The sequence below is a fragment of the Marmota monax genome, unplaced genomic scaffold (assembly GCF_021218885.2).
Source record: "Marmota monax isolate L192 unplaced genomic scaffold, Marmota_monax_Labrador192_F-V1.1 WCK01_AAM20220418_F8-fsc00010, whole genome shotgun sequence".
Lineage (NCBI taxonomy): Eukaryota > Metazoa > Chordata > Mammalia > Rodentia > Sciuridae > Marmota > Marmota monax.
Window position 1 is genome coordinate 18461617 of NW_026692321.1, and position 20165 is coordinate 18481781.

General features: G+C 38.8%; 1 protein-coding gene across 1 annotated transcript in view; it reads right to left on the minus strand.

Moving 5' to 3' along the window:
* Positions 1 to 20165, minus strand: part of Hadha (hydroxyacyl-CoA dehydrogenase trifunctional multienzyme complex subunit alpha) — a 41780-nt gene that overhangs the window by 10688 nt on the left and 10927 nt on the right. The window contains exons 6-11 of the mRNA XM_046441416.2: positions 19923 to 20042; positions 18598 to 18700; positions 6865 to 6987; positions 6322 to 6440; positions 4141 to 4197; positions 2373 to 2482 (exon numbers count right to left, since the gene is read on the minus strand). Of these exons, the coding sequence (XP_046297372.1) occupies positions 2373 to 2482; positions 4141 to 4197; positions 6322 to 6440; positions 6865 to 6987; positions 18598 to 18700; positions 19923 to 20042 (632 nt within the window). The remainder of the gene's footprint in view (positions 1 to 2372; positions 2483 to 4140; positions 4198 to 6321; positions 6441 to 6864; positions 6988 to 18597; positions 18701 to 19922; positions 20043 to 20165) is intronic.

The following is a 20165-nucleotide window of genomic DNA, read 5'->3' on the forward strand; positions in this document are numbered from 1 at the left end:
TTTTCTATCCGTTTAATTTTAAGTTTTTGAATTTTTGATTCAAGGTGATTTCTGTCTTAACTACAAGTGCTTATTTAAGGATATTTAATTCAAGTTTGGGAATTTTCTGGTATAATGTTTTTCTTCATTGTGATTGGGAGGGTAATGTTCATAAGCTTAAGTGCTTTGATTTTCATTCATTTTCTATTTTTTCCTTACATTAGCTTTAATGGATGATGCCTCCCTTTTTGTATAGTTCGTACAAAATACATAATGTACCTAAATATAACAATAAGAGTAATATGCAGACAGGAATAGCAGTGTGAAGTGGCATGCTAGGTTTTTTATATTACCAAGTGTATTATAAAGTGCCTGTCTGCCTTTCCTTCTCTCTCTTTCTCTACTGAGGACTGAACCCAGTGGCCACATCCCACTGACTACATCCCTAGCCTTTTCTATTTTGAGATAAGGTCTTGTTAAGTTGCCAGAGCTGGCCTTGAACTTCCGATCTGCTTACCAAGTAACTGGGATTACAGGTGTGTGCCACTGCGCCTGGCTGGAAGTACAGTTTCTTTAATTGACAACATTGTGTACGTGGAGGGATGGGGGTGAAGATATTAGGTAGGGTCAATTCTTAACATTTTTGTTTCGTCCTTCCTTTCTTTCTTGTCACAATAAAGTCCCCCTCTTAGAGCTTAGCAATACTCAAAGAACAAATAAAATAATAACAAAAAAAGAGAAGGTCAAAACTTTTTATATAATTTTAAAAATTGTTGCGGATGAACACTAAATTCAGTCCAATCTTTGACTATCACTTGAACCTTCTGGGAGTGCTGTAAGACTTTACCATGTACTTAAATTGTGTTTGTACAATATAATAAGCACTGAGCTCCCATTAAAAAAAAAAAAGAAGAAGAAGTTAGCAATACTCTCTGCCTTCTGTTTTTGCTATACATGAGGAATAGGGCTTGTTTTCCTCATTAATCTGTTTGATCTTTAGACAACGTGTGAAAATGTGTATTGTTTTTTCTTTTTCTTTCTTTGGTACTAGGGATTGAACTCAGGGGCATTTGAGCACTGACCAGATCCCCAGCCCTATTTTGTATTTTATTTAGAGACAGGGTCCCACTGAGTTGCTTAGTGCCTTGCTTTTACTGAGGCTGGTTTTGAACTTATAATCCTCCTGCTTCAATCTTCTAAGCCACTGGGAGTACAGGCATGAGCCACCGTGTCCAGTTGAAAAGGTGTATTTTTAAGTGGCCATCATTATTCTACTGCAACATAAGAGTAATTTGCCAGACCATTAAATAAAAGGTACTGTTACTCTTAGGTAACAAACACAATTGGTCTGATACCAATCAGTAAGTGTGCTGGAGAAGGATTTTAAGGTTGTATTTCAGATATTATTTGGAAATCAGCCCTCCTGGCTAGAATCTTATCTGTCTCACCCAGCTTCTTTTCTACTTTATCTTCTAATTTAGGTGTTATCTCATTAAAGGTGAGCTGAAGAAGAAGGAAGGAACTTTAGTTGCTTCTCCCTCATTGAAATTCAGCTAGAACAGGTTTTTCAAGATCAGTACTGCTACTGTTTTGGGTTAAGTAAGTCATGCGGTAGAGGCTATTCTGTGCCTATCCCTAGCCTCTAACCATTACATATCAGTAACATCTCTTCCTCCCCAGTTGTGATTACCAAAAAACGTTCTCACACACTCAAATGTCTCCTGGAGTGGATAAAATCGTCCAGGTTGAGAAGCCCTGAGCTAAGGTAGGGACACATTAAATAGAAGATGCTGAAAAGCAGCATAACATTAAAAAAAAAGGATTATGATGAGTTCACCTGAAACAGGCAAATACCATCTCACTGCTTAAGTTGTAAGCTAAAAGAAACAGAAGATTTTATTTTATTTTATTTTTTGTGGTGCTGGGGATTGAATCCAGGGCCTTGTGCATGTAAGGCTAGCACTCTACCAATTGACCTATATCCCCAGCCCAGAAGCAGAAGGTTTTAACAATGATAATGATGCTTTATATTTTTTAATGAGGAAGAAGTGAATTCCCAGAGATGGCATCTCAGGTCAGAGAGAGAGAGAGAAAAGACCATTGGATACAGAGTACATTCAGGAAGGGGGATCTAAATTGGATTTCTCAGGGACATTAATATCTAAGACAAGGAAGTGATTGATAGGAGTCACTATAGGAACAGAGAAAACTCAGAACAGGCAGAATTTTGAAAGACAAAATGTTCTTGGAGTAAATAAAGGCTCTAATGTGCTCAGATAGGAGAGCTTGAGGGCAAGACCAAATTAACACATAAACCTAGTTTTGCAGATCTTCAAAAACATCTGTAAGCTTGCACACAGTAAGGTTCACCATGGCTTCTAAGTTTAACTTACTTAACATCCTTCTGTGGGGCTCCAACTTTATTTTTCTTGCACAGGACTTGGCCATGATATAGTCCCACCAAGGCTTTTGATTCTTTGGTCAATGCCAGCTCTCCAAATTTCTGAAAAGTAAAGAACAAGAAAAGGTAGAAATTTACAGTCTGAGTGACTTGTATTCCTTTGGTTTGTTTTTCTCTGCAGAGCACAGGTGGTATTCATAACACCTCGGTTTCCCAGGGGTGTTCAGGAGACTCAGTGGTGGCTATGCTATCTCCCACTGATTTTTTTTTTAGACGTTGATGAACCTTTATTTTGTTCATTTATTTATATGCGGTGCTGAGAATTTAACCCAGTGCCTCACACATGCTAGGAAAGTGCTCTATCACTGAGCCACAACCCTAGCCCCGATTTTTTTTTTTAAATCCTCATCCGCAGCATGTTCTAACTAATGCTTTCAAACAAAATGCTATTCCTTCTAGTTACGATTTCATTATGGAGAGCAAGTTCAAACATCTGTAGACCACCAGTATTTTTTCAGCATCAACTTAGCTCTTGGATTCTTTTTTTCTAATATTTATTTTTTAGTTATAGGTGGACACAATATCTTTACTTTATTTTTACATGGTGCTGAGGATCAAACCCAGTGCCTCACACATGTTAGGCAAGCACTCTGCCTCTGAGTCACAACCCCAACCCCTAGCTCTTGGATTCTTTAAAGCAGAAATGTAGTATTCTTTGTCACAAAACTATGTCTCAGAGGCAAACAGGCCTTCACAAATGTCTCCAACTGCTTTATTCGAGTTGGGAAGAAGAGGCCCAGACATATGAACTGTCTCTGCTGTTTAAAGCCATACTACCTCAAAATGGCAGAAATGGAACTTGACTCCTAAGTCAACTCCTAACTCTCTTGTTCTTTTTCCACAATATTAGGCTGCCCTGCAAGATACCTACCACCACTTTAAAAAGTATATCAATTTAGGGGTTAATAGCATAATATTTAGAGTCAGGGTTTGACACAATTGGGTTTGAATACTGGCTCTGAAAAATGGCATAGGCTTGTAATCCCAGCCAGGCAGAAGACAGAGACAGGAAGATCTCAAGTTCAAGGCCAATCTCAGCAGTTTAGTGAGACCCTTAGGAACTTATTAGCAAGACCCTGTATCTGTGCTACTGTACCCAGCCTACCTTTGTCTTTCACTGGGTATGAGACATTTCTTTTCATTTTGTAATCACCAAAAAGAAGCTGGGCTTCAACATTTCATCTCTAGGTCCTAACAGGTACTCTTATCAATGTATTCATTTTGCCACAACAAATCAGCTCAAATTCAGAACAAAACTATTCAAGTGCTGGGCACGGTGGTGCATGCCTGTGATCCTAGCTACCAGAAGGCTGAGGCAGGAGGATCACAAATTGGAGGTCAGCCTGGGCAACTTGGCAAAACCATCTGGAAAAAAAAAAAAAAAAGGTAGAGTACCTCTGGGTTCAATTCTCACTACCACAAAACAAACAAAATACAAAAAATTGTCCAAGAGATTCATTCTGAAAAGGTTATAACTCTGCTGCTATTCCTTCTAGTTATGATTTCATTATGGAGAGCAAGTTCAAACATCTGCAGACCACCAGTATTTTCTCAGCATCAACTTGTTCACTGAGAAATGACAACCACTGAAGAAAAAGATATATTAGGCTTTGAATATTTTTTTTCCTACTTTAAACAGAGTATTGGATCTTTGGTTTCCCTGCAATAAGTAATAAAAAATTGGAAGGAATGAACTTTACCTGTGATTCAGCAAGATAACCAGCTTCACTCCCTTGCTCAAGTCCAGTTTTTACAACCTAAAAAACACAGAAAGCACTTGTTCAGTGTTGGAATAGACTAGTGAGATGTCCAATAATGCTTAATAAAATTGCCAGTATTGGTAGGCTTTTCCAAGAATAGGTCAAAAATCTAGATTTATGGGAAAGTACAGGACTGAGTGCCTAGCTGCTCTAGACTGGCTGAACTCTCCATCTCTGAGGCTACTGCTGAACCTGGCATGAAGCCTAGAAGGAGAGAGAGCTTCCCTTACTTCTACAAATGTAGGCAGACACTCAACTTCTACTCTCAGCCCTTCTCTCTTTATGCTTTCTTCCTCCAATGCATTATCTAGTTTATCACATTCATATGAACTCTATGAAATTCTACTTCACATTGGGGTAAGAGCTCTCCTAAGTACAATGGCAAATACAGAAGATGAAGAAATGACCCTGAACCCAATCACCATCATTTATGGGAGCGACAAAATTAAAACAACAAACTAAATCCATATTCCTAATCCTGACTTCTGTCTAAACCATTCTTTGAATTTCCCATAACATCTAAATTTAACACATCAAAATTTAATTTATAATTCCTCTTTGGCAAGTTTCTTATTACTTCTGTAGTTTTTAACTTTTACTATTACATCTCAGGGTCTTACTCAAACTTAAAGCCTAACCTACCAAGATACTTGGCTAATTCTCTACTACAATATAGTAGAGAATGCTCTACATTCTCTCTCTCAACATTGATTTTTACCCACTACTGTGAAAACAGCTTTTTATAATTTATGGAACAAAGGTAAAATTTAATTTGTCAATTCATAATTGCCAACATTCTAAAATCCAGTTTCAAGTTACCTTTCTTCAGATATTTCACTTCTCACCTTTAAAAGCTGGTTTCATTAAATGCTCGTTAAAGAGGCTCTCATTTTCTAGCTCCCAAGATTGTTCAAAATGCCCAATCCACCTGACACAACTTTCCCTTCACCTACCCGCCATTCATTTTTTAGGGCTCAGGTCAGAGCCCTTCCTCATCTCTCTGGCTCACAGTGATTGCTCCTTCCCATGTGTCCTTAGTGTCTTCTTGATACCTACCATTACTCTTGAGCTGCCTTATGTCTCTTCCACAGCTATCTGCCTCCCCACATGTATATGTTTAATCTCCCTCACCCAGATTGTGAGATGAATATAGGTGTGGGATCATATTTCGCATTTTATTTTATTTTTCTGCAGTGTTGGGGACTGAATCTGGGGCCTTGTGCATGCTAGGCAAATATTCTACCAGTGAGCTACACCCAGCCTGTGCTTCATATTTTATGTAATTTGGTGCCTTCTGCTCAAAATATATTTGTTGACTGACCCATTCTCCCATTGTGAAAGTCTTCAATTATATGCTCTCTTAATCCTCTTAGACTTTTTAGATAAAAGAGTTCTAAATTTCAAAGTCTACCTTAGACAGGTTTTTTAATCTTGTGACCATTTTAATTATTCTCTTGGATCTTTTTTACATAACATTTTCCTTAATAATTATAGCAATGGGGAACCAGGCACAGTGGTGCATGTATATAATCCCAGCGGCTTAGGAGACTGAGACCGGAGGATTGTGAGTTCAAAATGAGCCTTAGCAATTTAGTGAATCCCTAAGCAACTTAGTGACACCCTGTCAACTTAGCAAGACCCTGTCTCAAAATAAAACATAAAAAGGACTGGGGATGTGGCTCAATGGTTACGTACCCCTGGGTTCAATCCTGGTACCAAAAAAAAAAAAAAAAAAAAAAAGTGATGGGAAGTCTCTTGAGGAATTTTAGGTACTGACAGTAGTTCTGACTAAGGATAGAATAACCATCACTTTTGTGTCAACTACCTCATAATTCATGTATAATATTTTACTGACAAGACTTAGGATTCTTTTCTGCTTTCCTGATTTCTTACTCACAGATTTAAACTCATCAACCGAGGAGCATATCTAACACTGTTTTCCCAAAATACTTCATTTTATGACTCCTTCTAGCTTGTCACATTCTTCCATTACTGTGTAAATATTTTAATAGCAGACTTAAGAACTTCAGTACTGACATCTGTGGTCCAAAATGGCAATGTATGTTCTCTATAAAGAGAGAAAATATGAGAAAGTTAAGAGTATAGGTGAAGAAGACTCACATCAATTATTTTCAGAGGGGCAGGATAAAGGCCTTTGGTTTGCTTTCGCACTTTTTCTTCCACAGTTTTGTAGATCTGTCGTCTAACAAATGGAATAGTCATGGCGTATGCTGTCAGTTCTGTAAGGTAAAAATGCTTTTAGATACTTTTGCAAAAAGTCTAGCTCCCTTGTTAGTTTGTCCTGTACACTCCATGAAAATGCAGTAATTCTAGCTACTTTGAAAGAACTATTCTTTAAACACATGATCTAAACATGCCTTAATTAGTTGATAAATGTTAAAGCTTGGCCTTGGGTACAGGCATGTTTATTACACTATTATAGTATCTACTTTTAATATTTAAAATTTTCTTATTTATTTATTTTAAAGGCTTTAACTGACAATTTTAAACTTGTCTCTAGAGCAGAGCCATGAAATCCTTTAAGGTTGACTTTACGTTTACAGTAAATAATGTACTCGACTTCTTTTTCATTCTGAATCTACAGCAAATAAAATAAATGCCCAGGGAGGAAGTTTTGCCTTTGTTCTTTACAAAGATACTCACTTTCCATCAATCCCTTGTTTCTCTTAGGAGAGATCTTCTTATCAACTAGTCCATTGGCAAAAGTAACTGCTACTTCTTCTAGGTATTCAATTGTCCGTTCCTGTGGAGGTTTTATTCCTGGTCCTGTAAAAATGAACACAACAGGCTGGAGTGCAAGAGGATTTAGATGAGTCCCAGCTAGGGAAACACCTAGGCATGCCAAAGCCAAAGGCTCCAGCACAGAATGACATTTTAGACCAGAGACTAGTAGGTGGCAGTCAAGAACTGTGGACTCAAAGAGGGGAAATACACTAAGCAGAGGTGAAGCAATGTGCTCAAGGTAGAAAACAAGGCCTTAAACCTTTCAGTCTGACTTCCACTCCTATAGGATGTAGTATGTCTTGTGTGCTGGCACTATTGCTGCAAAACTGGGAAAAAAATGAATAAATTGCAAAATAATTTATAAAGATACCAAAAAGCTGTGGATTCACAAGGTCTATGTAAACTAAAATTCCAGAAAGGGAAGAGCCTTCCTTAGGTTAAGTGACGATTGTTGGTCATTTTTTTTGGAGGGGATATGTGATGCTTTGGGGCATGGGCTGAAGCTGAAGCATGCTACTGCGGGTCAAGTGAAACCATCAGTTTCTGGTGATCATGTATACCATGGAGGAAATCACATGCAAAGTCAGTTCACATCATGAATATTTTTAGAGTTCTAAGCCAGTCAGGAGACTTGAAGGGGCTAGATCAGAAAGGCAGAGAGAAATCTGTCACAGTGTCATGATGTTTAGGACACAAAGTACTTCTACAGAGAAGGGGATCTGTAAAAAATATGCAGCTGATTGCCCACTAAAGGCATTTGCCAAATTTGAACCTAATGGAAGCAGGAGACTAGAATGAGGCCCAGGCTGGGTGGGGGGTAGTTCAGTGTAGAATGTACACTTACTATGCACTGGATTCCATCCCCAGCACCGCCCCCCTGCCCCACAGTGAGGCTCCAAAATCCAAAGAAGGGAATTTATGGGGCTGTCAAAACAGACACCTACCAGGATCTCAATCTAAAGGGTTCAAGAACCCCACTGGAGGAGGTGGCTGTGGTCTAAGAAGCAATCTCATACAGTCTGTGGCACTTAGGACACATAATTCTAATAGAGGTAGGAGCTTCAACAAATACACAACTGATCTCTTCCTTACAACATTTGTCTTGTTTAGAACCTGTGTGGGGAAGGAGGAAAATGAACCAAGCCCAAAACTTCTGAATGGTAAAAATTCATTTATCCAAAAAGTCATCATGCAGTCCTAATTCTGCAGGGAGGCCAAGGCAACTGAGATCTGTAAGTAGAACACTGGAAAGCAGGCACCACACAAAAGGGATCTTATGTAGGAGCTCCTCAAAACTTTGGCCAAGTACTATTCTGTACATGCATGAGAGGAAAGTATCTGAGGCCAAGAAAAGAACCACCACAGAGGTACAAGAAGCAGCCAGATAGAAACAGATCCAGAAATGAAACAAAAGGTAGAATGAGTAGATACAGTGTTAAAAAGGCTACTGTAGAGTTCATGCCATATTCAAGAAGGTAAACCAGGAACAAAATGAGAATAAATTGAAGAGATAAAAGTAAATCAAATGCTACTTCTAAAACGTGGAAAAAAAAAAAAACCTAAAATGAGTAATACACAGCACAACAGAAAGTATTCTAAAGGAAAAAAAGACCAGAAAACTTGATTACATGCAATAGAAAATAGCCAGAATTAAAGAACAAGAAAGCAAAAAACTTAGAGCTTCATTTTGGGTCTATGTCAAGTGATCTAATGTGAAACTGGAATCTTCAAAATGGGAGACAGAGAAATATTTGAAGAAGCAACAGCCAAAGAAGTTTCCACTAAGGTAGGAGGATATAAGTTTGATGTTAGCCTTAGCAATTTAAAGAGGCCCTAAGCAACTTGGCAAGAACCTGTCCCAAAAGCAAAAAACACATCCACACCCAGAATGCTTTATCCCTTTTAAATCTTTTTTTTAAAAACATAATTGTCTAAAACAGAAATGCCATATTGAGGAATTTGTAATATATGTAGAAGTAAAATGTATAACAACAAAAAGCACAAAGGGTAGGAAAGAATGAAGGTAAATGACAGATCATCTGAAGACAGACTGAAGAACCAGAACGATGTTGGTGTATAGTAGATGAAGGTATTAAAAGATTTAAGGAAATTGAGATGTTAGAGTAGATTTATGACATAGGATCTGCTCAGCCACCCTTCAAGGGTTAGAGGACACTCCTTTTACACCGCTGCAAGGAGTATGTTTACGAGGAGAGGCCCTGAATCCTTGAACTCTCTGGTTGTTTTTCTTGGTAGGTCAGAAATTGCAGGGGGAGCTGCTACTGTCAAATGGAATCCCTAAATACAATGGGGAATATGGGATTCCAGGGTAGCAGGGGCCAAGTAGCAGCACTCAACTGCCAAGCCAAGGTGGGCATAGTTACTGTAAAGGGTAGAAGAGCCAAAGCAGTAATCAGAACATTCTGACTGGCAGAGACCTATCGTGTTGGCTACTTGATCATGGTATTCTTAGAAAAGAAACAGATGGGCAGTGTACTAAATGTTTACTTCTCGTCCCTGTCCCTTGCGGGTGGTGGAATTTGGATTTCCTCTGCGTGGAGTGAGCTGGCTGCGACCTACAGCTAAGAAAAGAAGGTGGAAAAAAAACCCCACACTACCCAGGAAATAATTTTAGAAATTGGGGAATGGCTGCCTCTTCAAGTTTAGGGGTTGAGCTTCCACACTGGAAAGAGAGAGAGTGAGAGCCTGCAAGGTAGGAGGTGGGCTGTCCAGGCCCAGTGGGTTACGCCCAATTCCGGAGCTAGGACAGCAGCCTTCCTAACCCATTGAAGACTGAGGTCACGTGCCTTGCATGGTTCATTAATAGGGAGGAACCACAAAAATGACTCACAATGTCAAACCAAAATCTCCTTGGTTCAAGGCTGAGTGAAGACACTAAATAGCTTAGGAGTGGCTTCCCACACTTACTTGTTTTGGATAAGCAGAGTTATTCTAGGTCTAATAAATAGAAGTGTAACTTGAATCACCAGAGTCAGGGGGTCCTCAATCAGTTCCCACAGATGAGCCAGTTCATGGACCCACTGAAGGGTTTGTGAAACCTCTTGAATGAAGGGGAGGCTGTGTCCCCTTGAGAAGGTTTTATTTTTTATTTTTTCATTAGTCTTCCCCCAAGTACCTATGGTCATTTGCCTTGGGAAAAGGGAAATAACCAAACTTTGGGGAGATCACTTTATACTGGCTCTGAACTGACACTAATTCCAGCACTGTGGAACCCTATTATTGGTTCTGTGACTTGAGGAATAAGTGATCTTATGATGGGAAAAACCAAGTGAAAGCCTCTATAACTGTCTCTACCCAGAAAACAGTAAACAAAAGTACTACCACACCCCTGGAGGGACTGCAGAGATTTGTGCCACCCTGAAGGACTTGAAAGATGGAGGGTAGTGATTCTCATTGTATCCCCATTCAATTTGCCTATTTGGGCCTGTGCAGAATACAGATGGAACGACAAGGGTTTATTACAGTCTTAATCAGGAGGTAACTGCATTGCAGCTGGTAGTCCATATGCAGTCCATTTGCTTAGCAAATTAACACAGTCCCTTTGTACCTGGTAATTCAGTTACTGATCTGGCAAATGCCCTTTTCCTTAGTACCTATTGGCACAGAACATGAGTTTAGTTTCAGCTAGCAAGGCCTGCAATATACTTTCACTGTCCTTCCTTAGGGGTAGGTATATCAACTCTCCAGGCACATATCACAATTGAGTCCACAGAGATGCTGATGGCCTGTTACAAGACATTATTCTGGATCATTATACTGATGTTACTGTGCTGAATGGATCACATGAACAGGAAGTATCAAAAGAAATCCCACAAATGAGTGGGGTGTAATGTTGCACACCTGTAATCTCAGCAACTCAGGAGGCTGAAGCGGAGGATCGCAAAGTCAAAGCCAGCCTCAGCAACTTAACAAGGCCCTAAGCAACTTAGTGGGAACCTGTGTCAAAATAAAACATAAAAAAAGGGTGGGGGATGTGGCTCAGTGGTTAAGCCGCTCTGGGCTCAATCTCTGGAACCAAAAAAAGAAGCGGGGAGAAATCCCACAAATATTTGGGGCCTTTGGGGTATGTTAAGACATTCCTTTTAAGGTGAAGGATAAGTTGCTGCATCTGGCCCCTCCTACAAAAATAGGTACTACATTTGGTGGGCTTTTATGGATTTCTGAGACAATATATTACTAATTTGGGTATGCTACTCCAGTCCATTTACTTAGTAACTAAAAAAGCAGCTAGTTTGAGTGCGGCTCAAGACAAGAGAAGCTCTTCGGCCATTTGGGCCATCTGACTCAAACCCGATGGTGTGAGAAGTGACAGTGGCAGAAGCGATGCTATTTGGAATCTTTAGTAGGCTCCTGTAAATGATCACAGTGTGAGTCCTTAGGATTTTGGAAAAAGCCCCACCATCCTCTGGGAATAATTACTCTAGTCTTGGGAAACAGTTTTGGTTTGCTAGTAAGCCTTAGTAGAGCTTAAGGCTTAACTAAGGGCCATCAAGTTACCAGGTAACCTGAGCTGCCTATCATGAAATGGATGTTGTCTGACCCACTAAGCCAAAAAAATCTGGGAGTGAAGGTAGTGCTCCATTATCTAATGAAAATGGTACACAGGAGACTGTGCTTGGACAGACCCTGAAGGCAAAAAGTGCGTGCAGAATGGCCAAAATGACCACAGTCCTTACTCCTCCTTCCCTTAGTCTGCACCTGTAGCCTTATGGGGAGTTCCTTATGAACAGCTGACTGGGGAAAGGAAAACTCAGTCCTGGTTTGTAGTTTGTTCTGTGTGTTATGCAAGCTGCACTCAGGAGTGGATAGCTGCCACACTACAGTCCCTTTCTGAGACATCTCTGTAAGACAGTAGTGAAGGATAACCTTTCAGTGGGTGGAGCTTTAAACAGTATACCTGATTTGATCATTTTGATGGGAAGGTAAAATGGCCAGAGTCTATACTGGCCGTTAGAGTCTACACTGCATATATTATACATACTTATAGTCTATACTGAGTCATAGGCTGTGTCCAATGGTTTGGCTGGATGGTTGGGAATTTAGAAGGAATCTGGATGGAAAACTAGTGACAATATATTATGGGATGAGTTTTGTCCTCTCGAAATTTGTACATTGAAGCCCTAACTCACGTATTACAAAATGTGACTCCATTTGGACATGAAACCTTTAAAGAGGTGAATGACTCAAAGTGAGACTATTAGGGTGGACCTGACCCAGTCAGGCTGGTATACTTATAAGAAGAAATGTGGACACACACAAGAGACATGAGGGAAGTGCATAAACAGGAAAGATCACGGGCAGGCACGGTGAGAAGGCATCATCTGCAGACCAAAGAAAGAAGCCTCAGAAGCAAAAATGCTAACATCTGACCTTAAGCTTCTATTTTCCAGAACTGTGAGAAATAAGGTTCTGTTGTTGAAGCCACCCATCTATGGTATTTTGTTCTGGCAGCACCAGCCAACTAATACACGTGGACACCTGGGGAAGAGTACGTAGACAGACCCCTCTGAACAGGCAAACGATGTGAAAATATTTGTGACCCATATGAATACTTGCAAAAGGGTTACCTCAGCAGAGAATTCGAATTATCAAGTGGATAGGATGACTTGTTCTGTGGACACCAGTCAGCCTTTCCCCAGCAACTACTGTCACTGTCCCTTGAACACAGTGGCTACAGTGGAAGGTAAGGAGGTTATGCATGAGTTTACTAGCAACATGAACCTGCTATAGCGTATGTCAAGTGCCCAGCTGGCCAGCAGGAGAGATGATAGGATGACTCCCCAGAATGACCAGGCAGCTGTCCATTGACAGGTTGATCACACTGTGTTGCTTTTGTCAAGGAAAGGGGAGCACGTCAATTCTTACTGGAACAGAAATTGTGGCTATGAGTTTGCTGCCCTGGTTTGCAATGCTTCTGGACTTAGAATACCTTCCCCACCACCATCACCACACAGTACTCCTCCTGATCAAGAAATTTACTGCATAGTGATGAGGTGCAGCAACAGGCCAAGACACAAAACACAATGGTTTTTATCATATCCTCCATCATTGTGAAGCAGTTGGCTTACTAGGATAGTGGAATGGACTTTTCAAGACTTAGTTACGAAGCCAGTTAAGTAGCAATACTTTGCAGGGTTAGGCCAGTGGCCTCCAGGATATATATGTCAGCCTCCTATATGGGGCTATTTTTCTGATAGTCAGGATTTTGGGGTCCAGGAATTTGTACAACCATAACCTGTGATTAGACAATGGAAAACTACAACTAATTCAAACAGAACTGCATTCGACCTAGACCTTTAAGAATGAAGGTCATCCTACCTGGCAAAGAACCATGGAGAGCTAAGATGCTTCCTAAGGGGAAAGGGAATATGGCATGGGAAGTGGAATTACTGCCCTCCCCACACCCACATGGTGTGCAGCCAGCACATCGCAGTCCCTAAGGGAGGTGCAGTCAGGGATTCAGGGCTCCTGGGCAGGCTATGCTCATATATATTTCCATTACTGGCCCAGAAACCTCTACTCCTACATCTCTTTATATGAGGCTTCCTTATTGAGGAAAGAAGGGAGAATCTTAAGACACTTTTCTTCCACACCCAGGTCATCCCCTTTCCCCAGGGTCCATAAAGCTGCAGGAGACTTTTTTTTTTTAGGGCTTCCTTAATAGGGAGATGGCCCTTATGTGTGAATCCATCTGACCCTCCTTCCAAAAAGTGAATGGAACAGAGAGGAGGCTGGTGCTTTCTCCAGTTCTAACCTTCTGCATAAAGTATGGAGATAGTGATTAAAGGCTTCAGTTACTTTCATTTTAGCTTATTACTTTAATTTGCTGCTCCGGTACTTGACAGCTCAGTCTTCTTTCTACCTGAGCTGAGCTCTAGATAGAAATGTATCATACACAGGCTAGCTGCATTGTTAGGTGGAAGAATGACTTAATTATTGTCTTTATTTGGGGATAAAGTATGATTTAAGGAGATACGCCTTTGTATCAAATTGACATGAGGTGGACTATGTTAGTTTTCCAATATATCAATTTGATTAGACCATGATTGTCAGTTCTTTAATAAATGCTAATCTAGGTGTTGCTATGAAGATATTTTGTGCATTAAAGATCATAACAAGCTGATCAATCATTAATATCAGAAATTAGAGAGGAGGCAACCTTACAGAGTACAAAGATTAGTGTTGGAAGAGGTGACACATGTCAGTAATCCCAGTTACTTGCAAAGCTGAGGCAGAAGGATTGCAAGCTCAAGGCCAGCCTGGGCAACTTAGAAGAGATCCCGTCTCAAAAAAAAAAAAAAAAAAAAGGCTACGGTTACGGCTCAATAGTAGAACACTTGCCTAGCATGCATGAGGTCCTGAATTCAATCCCCAGTTACATTAAAAAAGATTTTTTTTAACAGTAACAAGGAAGTATTATGAATAATTTCATTGAAATAACTTTGGTAAGTTAATAGACTTCTTTGAAAGACATCTACCACAGCTCACTCAAGAAATGGAGACCCTCTCAGTAATGGGGAAAAGAAAGGAAAAAAAAAAAAACATGAACAGTTGTTTATTTTGAGGAGCGGGGGGTGGTAACTGAGGATTGAACCCACAGGGTTTTTACTACTGAGCCACATCCTCAGCCCTTTTAATTTTTTATTTTGAGACAGGGTCTCACTAAGTTGCTGAGGTTGGCCTCGAACTTGTGGTCCTCCTGCCTCAGCCTCACGAGTTGCTGGAATTTTAAGTGTGGCTACTACGCCCAGACTATATTGATTATTCATAAAAAAAAATTAATCTGCAGGTAAAAGCTTTCCCAGAAAACTTCAAGTCCTTATGATTAACTAGTGGTTAATTCTATCAGATATTTAAGAAAGAAATAATTTTAATTCTACACAAAATCTTGTAGAAAATTAGAGGAACATTTCCCAACTCATTATATGATGCCAGGATTACCCTGATACCAACGCCAAACAAACGAACAAACAAAAATCACACAAAATAAAATTATCCCTGAGGTTGGCCTTGAACTCATTATCCCTCAGAACCAGATAAAAAAAATCCTTTATGAAACTTTAGCTGATCAGGCCTAGAAGTACTGCTTGTTAGTATAGCCCTACCATGAGCAAGGCCCTGGGTTTGATTTCCAGAACCATAAAACAAGCTGATCAAACCAGTAATCTATAAAAAGGATGATGTACCATGTTTAAGTGGAGTTTATTCCACGAACAAAAGGCTGGTTCAATAGTAAAATATCAGTGTAACTGACATTATTAACAGATTTTTAAAAATAGATTATCTCAATAGATGCAGAAAAGGCGTTGGACAAAATTCAACACCCATTTTGTACAAACTATAAGTAAAAGGTAACTTCTTCAACATGATAAAGGGCATATATGAAAAACCTATAGCTAACAACATACTTAATTGTGAATACTTTCCCCCTGAGACCAGGAACAAGTTAGTATTTATTTTCACCATTTCTATCCAATACTGTACAAAGGTCTTTGCCACTGGAGTTAAGTCAAGAAAAAGAAATAACCAGCATGTAGATTGGAAAGGAAAAAGTCAAACTACATGTAGACAAGATGATTATCTTTGTAGAAAAATTCTTTGGAATCCTCAAAACAAGTGAATAGAACAGTTTAGCAAAATCACAGGCTGTTACAAGGTCCAAAATTCAACTGCATTTTTCTTTTTTTCCCCCAGTACTGGTGGTTGAATCTAGGGATACTCTATCACTGAGCTGCATCCCCAGCCCTTTTTATTTTTTATTTTAAGACAAAGTCTTATTAAATTCCTCAGGCTGGCCTCAAACTTTTGATCCTCCTGTCTCAGCCTCCTGAGTGGCTGGGATTATAAGTTTATGCCACCTCACCTGGCTACATTTCTTTCTTTCTTTCTTTTTTTTTTTTTAAGAGAGAGAAAGAGAGAGAGAGAGAATTTTTCAATATTTATTTTTTAGTTTTCGGCGGACACAACATCTTTGTTTGTATGTGGTGCTGAGGATCGAACCCGGGCTGCAAGCATGCCAGGCGAGCTACCACTTGAGCCACATCCCCAGCCCTACATTTCTTTATACTAGAAATTAATGAGAAACTCAAGTAAAAATAAAGTATAATGGGCTTGAGGAATAGCTCAGTGTTAGAGTGAGTACATTCAATCCCCTGCACCAAAACAACAACAAAAACAAAGTTAAGGTTTGGGCTGGGGATGTAGCTCAGTGGTAGAACACGTGGCTTGCATGGGAGAAGTCTTGGGTTTAATCTCCAGCATCAATAATAGCAACAAAACTGTATAAAAAGTATAGTGGCCTGAAAGTATGAAATACCTACATACAAACTTAACAAAACGTGTGCAGTTCAATGAGAAGTACAAAAACACTTCTGAGAAATTAAAGACTTCAATATGCAAAGATGATTGATAAAACAACTCAATATTTTAAAGACATCAATACTCCCCAATTTGACATACTGAACCAATGAATTCTAATCAAAACTGTAGCTGGGCCGGGCACGGTGGCACATGCCTGTAAACCCACTGACTTGGGAGGATGGCAAGTTTGAGATCAGCTTCAGCAACCTATTGAGACTCCTGTGTCAAAATAAAAAAACAAAAGGGGCTGGAACTCTGACTCAGTGGTTAACTGCCCCTGGGTTCAATCCCTAGTATTAAAAAAAAAAAAAAAAAGACAATTGTGATATTGGTAGACATACAGATAAGTGGGAAATCAGATTACAGATCCAAACATACAGGGTCAACTGATTTTTGACCCACATGTCAAAGTAGTTCATTTGGGAAAAAATGGCCTTCTCAACAAATGGTGCCAGGGCATTTGGATACTCATATGCAAAAAAATAAATAAATAAATAAATAATAAATAAATAAATTCTGTCCTTAGATAATGAAATGAAGAGCCACACACTGGGAGAAAGTAGTTACAAATCACATATTTGATAAAAGAATTGTATTCTGATATATATATATATAAAAAACTCTGAAAATTCACTAATAAAAACTAAATCAAATGAAATGAACAACAGATTTGAACAGATACTTTCCCAAAAATATATAGAAAGCAAATAAACATGTGAAAGACATTCAGTATCTTTGGTGATTACAAAATACAAAATTACAATGAGGTAATACTACAATTCTATTAGAATGTTTAATATTAAAAAGATTAGCTATGTAAGGTACTTGGAAATTAGAACTCTTATATACTGTTGGTAGGAATGAAAACTGGATATAACCAGTTTGGGGAGGATGGCAAGTTTGAGATCAGCCTCAGCAAACAATCTGATAGATTCTTAAAAGCCAAACACATATCCAGCCAATCCACTTTTTTGTATTTATAAACATGAAATATATCCATATAAAGACTTGTGGATCAATATTCATAGCAGCTTTATTCAGAATAACCCCAAACTGAAAAACAAATGTCCATCATTCAGTGAATGGATAAATCAATTATGGCATATTTATACAACAGAATAATACTCAGCAAGAAAAAGGAAACAAACTACTAATATATAAAATCTGGCTAGATTTCAAAAACATTATTCTAAATGAAAGACAAAAAGCTGCATTCTAGCCAGGCATGGTGGTGCATGCCTGTAATCCTAGTGGCTCGGGAGGCAGAGGCAGGAGGATCGCAAGTTCAAAGCCAGCCCCAGCAATTTAGCGAGGCCCTAAGCAACTCAGTGAGACCCTGTCTCTAATAAAATACAAAATAGGGCTTGGGATGTGGCTCAGTGGTTGAGTGCCCCTGAGTTCAATCCCTGGTACCCCCACCCCACAAAAAAGCTGCATACTAGAAATGTCCAATTTTTTTTGTTGTAGTATTACACAGCTCCATATATTTATCAAAACTCAAATTGCACATAAAATTTGGTAAAATTATTACTTAAATAATATCTTATAATACTGAATTTTAAGAAATACATGATGATGAGGTTGATGTATACATAATTCAGAACACTGGGTTTTTCTTCCTCTCTCTCTCTCTCTCTCTCTCTCTCTCTCTCTCTTTCTTTCTTATTTTTTTGGTGGTACTGAGGATCAAACCCAGGAGCACTCTACCTCTGAGCTACTTTCCTATCATTTTTTTTTTTTTTTTGGTAAACTTTGAGCAGGGTCTTACTAAATTGCTGAGGGTCTTGCTAAGTTGGCTGAGGCTAGCCTTGAACTTGTATTCCTCCTGTTTTTCCTTCCTGAGTTGCTGAAATTATAGGCATGGACCACTGTGCCAGGCCACTGATTTCTATTTCTAACAGAAATTGTATGGGAGGAAGCAGCACATAGTAGATGACAATTATTGTTAACAATCTCATGTTGGTTGTTTCATACAAGTTTATTATTAAAACACACTCACAAACACACACAAAAAATGGACGATACAGGTAATTTAAGAATAAAAAATAATGACTTGATTTAAATCTTGTACTCCTGATATCCAAATTATAAAGTAAAATAGAAATCAGGGTAATGTTGAAAATCATTTAGTATTAGTAATTTTAGAAAAAAACTGCATTTCTCAAAATCATGACTCGTTTCCTAAGAGTGTTATCTAACAGACACTGGAGATGTTAACTCAGAAAATAAGTTACTTTATAAGGCCCAACTTTGAGACACACTAACACTTACCCAGGGGTTCCACCAATTGGTCAACCAGTCCCATTTTCTTTGCTCTGTCTGCACGAATGTTTCTACCAGTAAGCATCATGTCAAAAGCAGCAGGCACACCCACCTAATAAGCAGACAAGGATCAGAGTATGGAGGAAATATCTCAATGCAAAAAGTCAAGCCAGATTTTTATGGTACTTATCAGTAAGTTAAATTTTATGTACTGATACACATTTAGGTTTGGGATTAGATACCTCTAACAGAAGCACAAATGTCTACCTCTTCTTTTATTCAATAAGTAAAATTTCTGTTTTCCGGAACTGATAAAGTGGAGAATTAATTTCATGTTTCCTAAAAGTATACCCTTAGGTCATTTCAAGTTTCTTTTCAACCATTTATATAATACTTAAAATTTCTATAATGGAACTACAGTGGAGATGCAGAAATCTGATAGTTGTGACAAAGTCTTTAGAAAGAATTTTAGGATTAACAAAAATGTAATTCAACTAGGGCTTCTTATGTAATACTAGAAAAATGACTTCTAGCAACAAATACCAATAAAAATTAAATGTTTACTCATGGTTTTAAAATCTTTTGACATCCCTATAAAGGAATTTGAAAACTAATACCATAAATCTTCCTTTATTTTTTTTGGTGCCTAGTTCATATCAACTTCTTTGCTGATAGTATTTCTTTTTTTGTACTAGGGATTAAACCCAGGGGTGCTTAACCACTGAGCAACACTCTCGGCCCTTTTGTTTTTTCTTTTGAGACAGTGTTTCACTGAGTTGCTTAGGGCCTTGCTAAGTTGCTGAGGCTGGCTCTGAATTTGTATTTCTCCTGCCTCAGCCTCATGAATCTACAATGTCAAAAGCTATGAAGTTCAATAGGCCCTCCAGTTTGATATTAAGATTGCTCTGCAGCCTCCAGATCTGATTCTCCTTTCCCTTGTCCTTAAGAATTCAAGGAATGGGGGATAGGAGCACTTGCCTAGCATGTGCATCATATTTATTATGAAACATAACCTAGATTTTGAAAAGATAAGAGAGTACCATGAAGAGAAGGAACAAATAATGCTAAAGGCTCTTATTTATTTCTACCCTTCTTTAGGGACCAAAAAAGGACCTTGATTGATAATTTTAAGTAATTACAAAATAAATATCAGAAATAAAAATCTGTCAATGATTCTAAAATAGTCTTATATGGGTCTAAATTCTATAATGAATACCTGTATTCATAGTGTTTTGTACAAAAGGAAATAGATCTAAAGGGACACTTAAGTTTTCAGATTCTAAGTTCATGATAGTGGGGCAGGATGGAAGGGAGAGGTGGGGTCTTAAACTCACCATTTTGGGCAGCCTTTGGGTGCCTCCTGCTCCGGGTAGAATCCCCAGCAAGACTTCAGGGACACCTAATACTGTTTTTCTATCTTTTGTTGCTATTCTGTATTGGCATGCAATGGCAAGCTTCAAACAAATGAAAAAATGAATTAGACTGTTGGAAAATGTTAACTTCATAACATCTTAGGATCTCTGAGGGCTAAAGATTACTTATAAAGCAAGAAAATGCCAACAGAATAAATGAAGTTT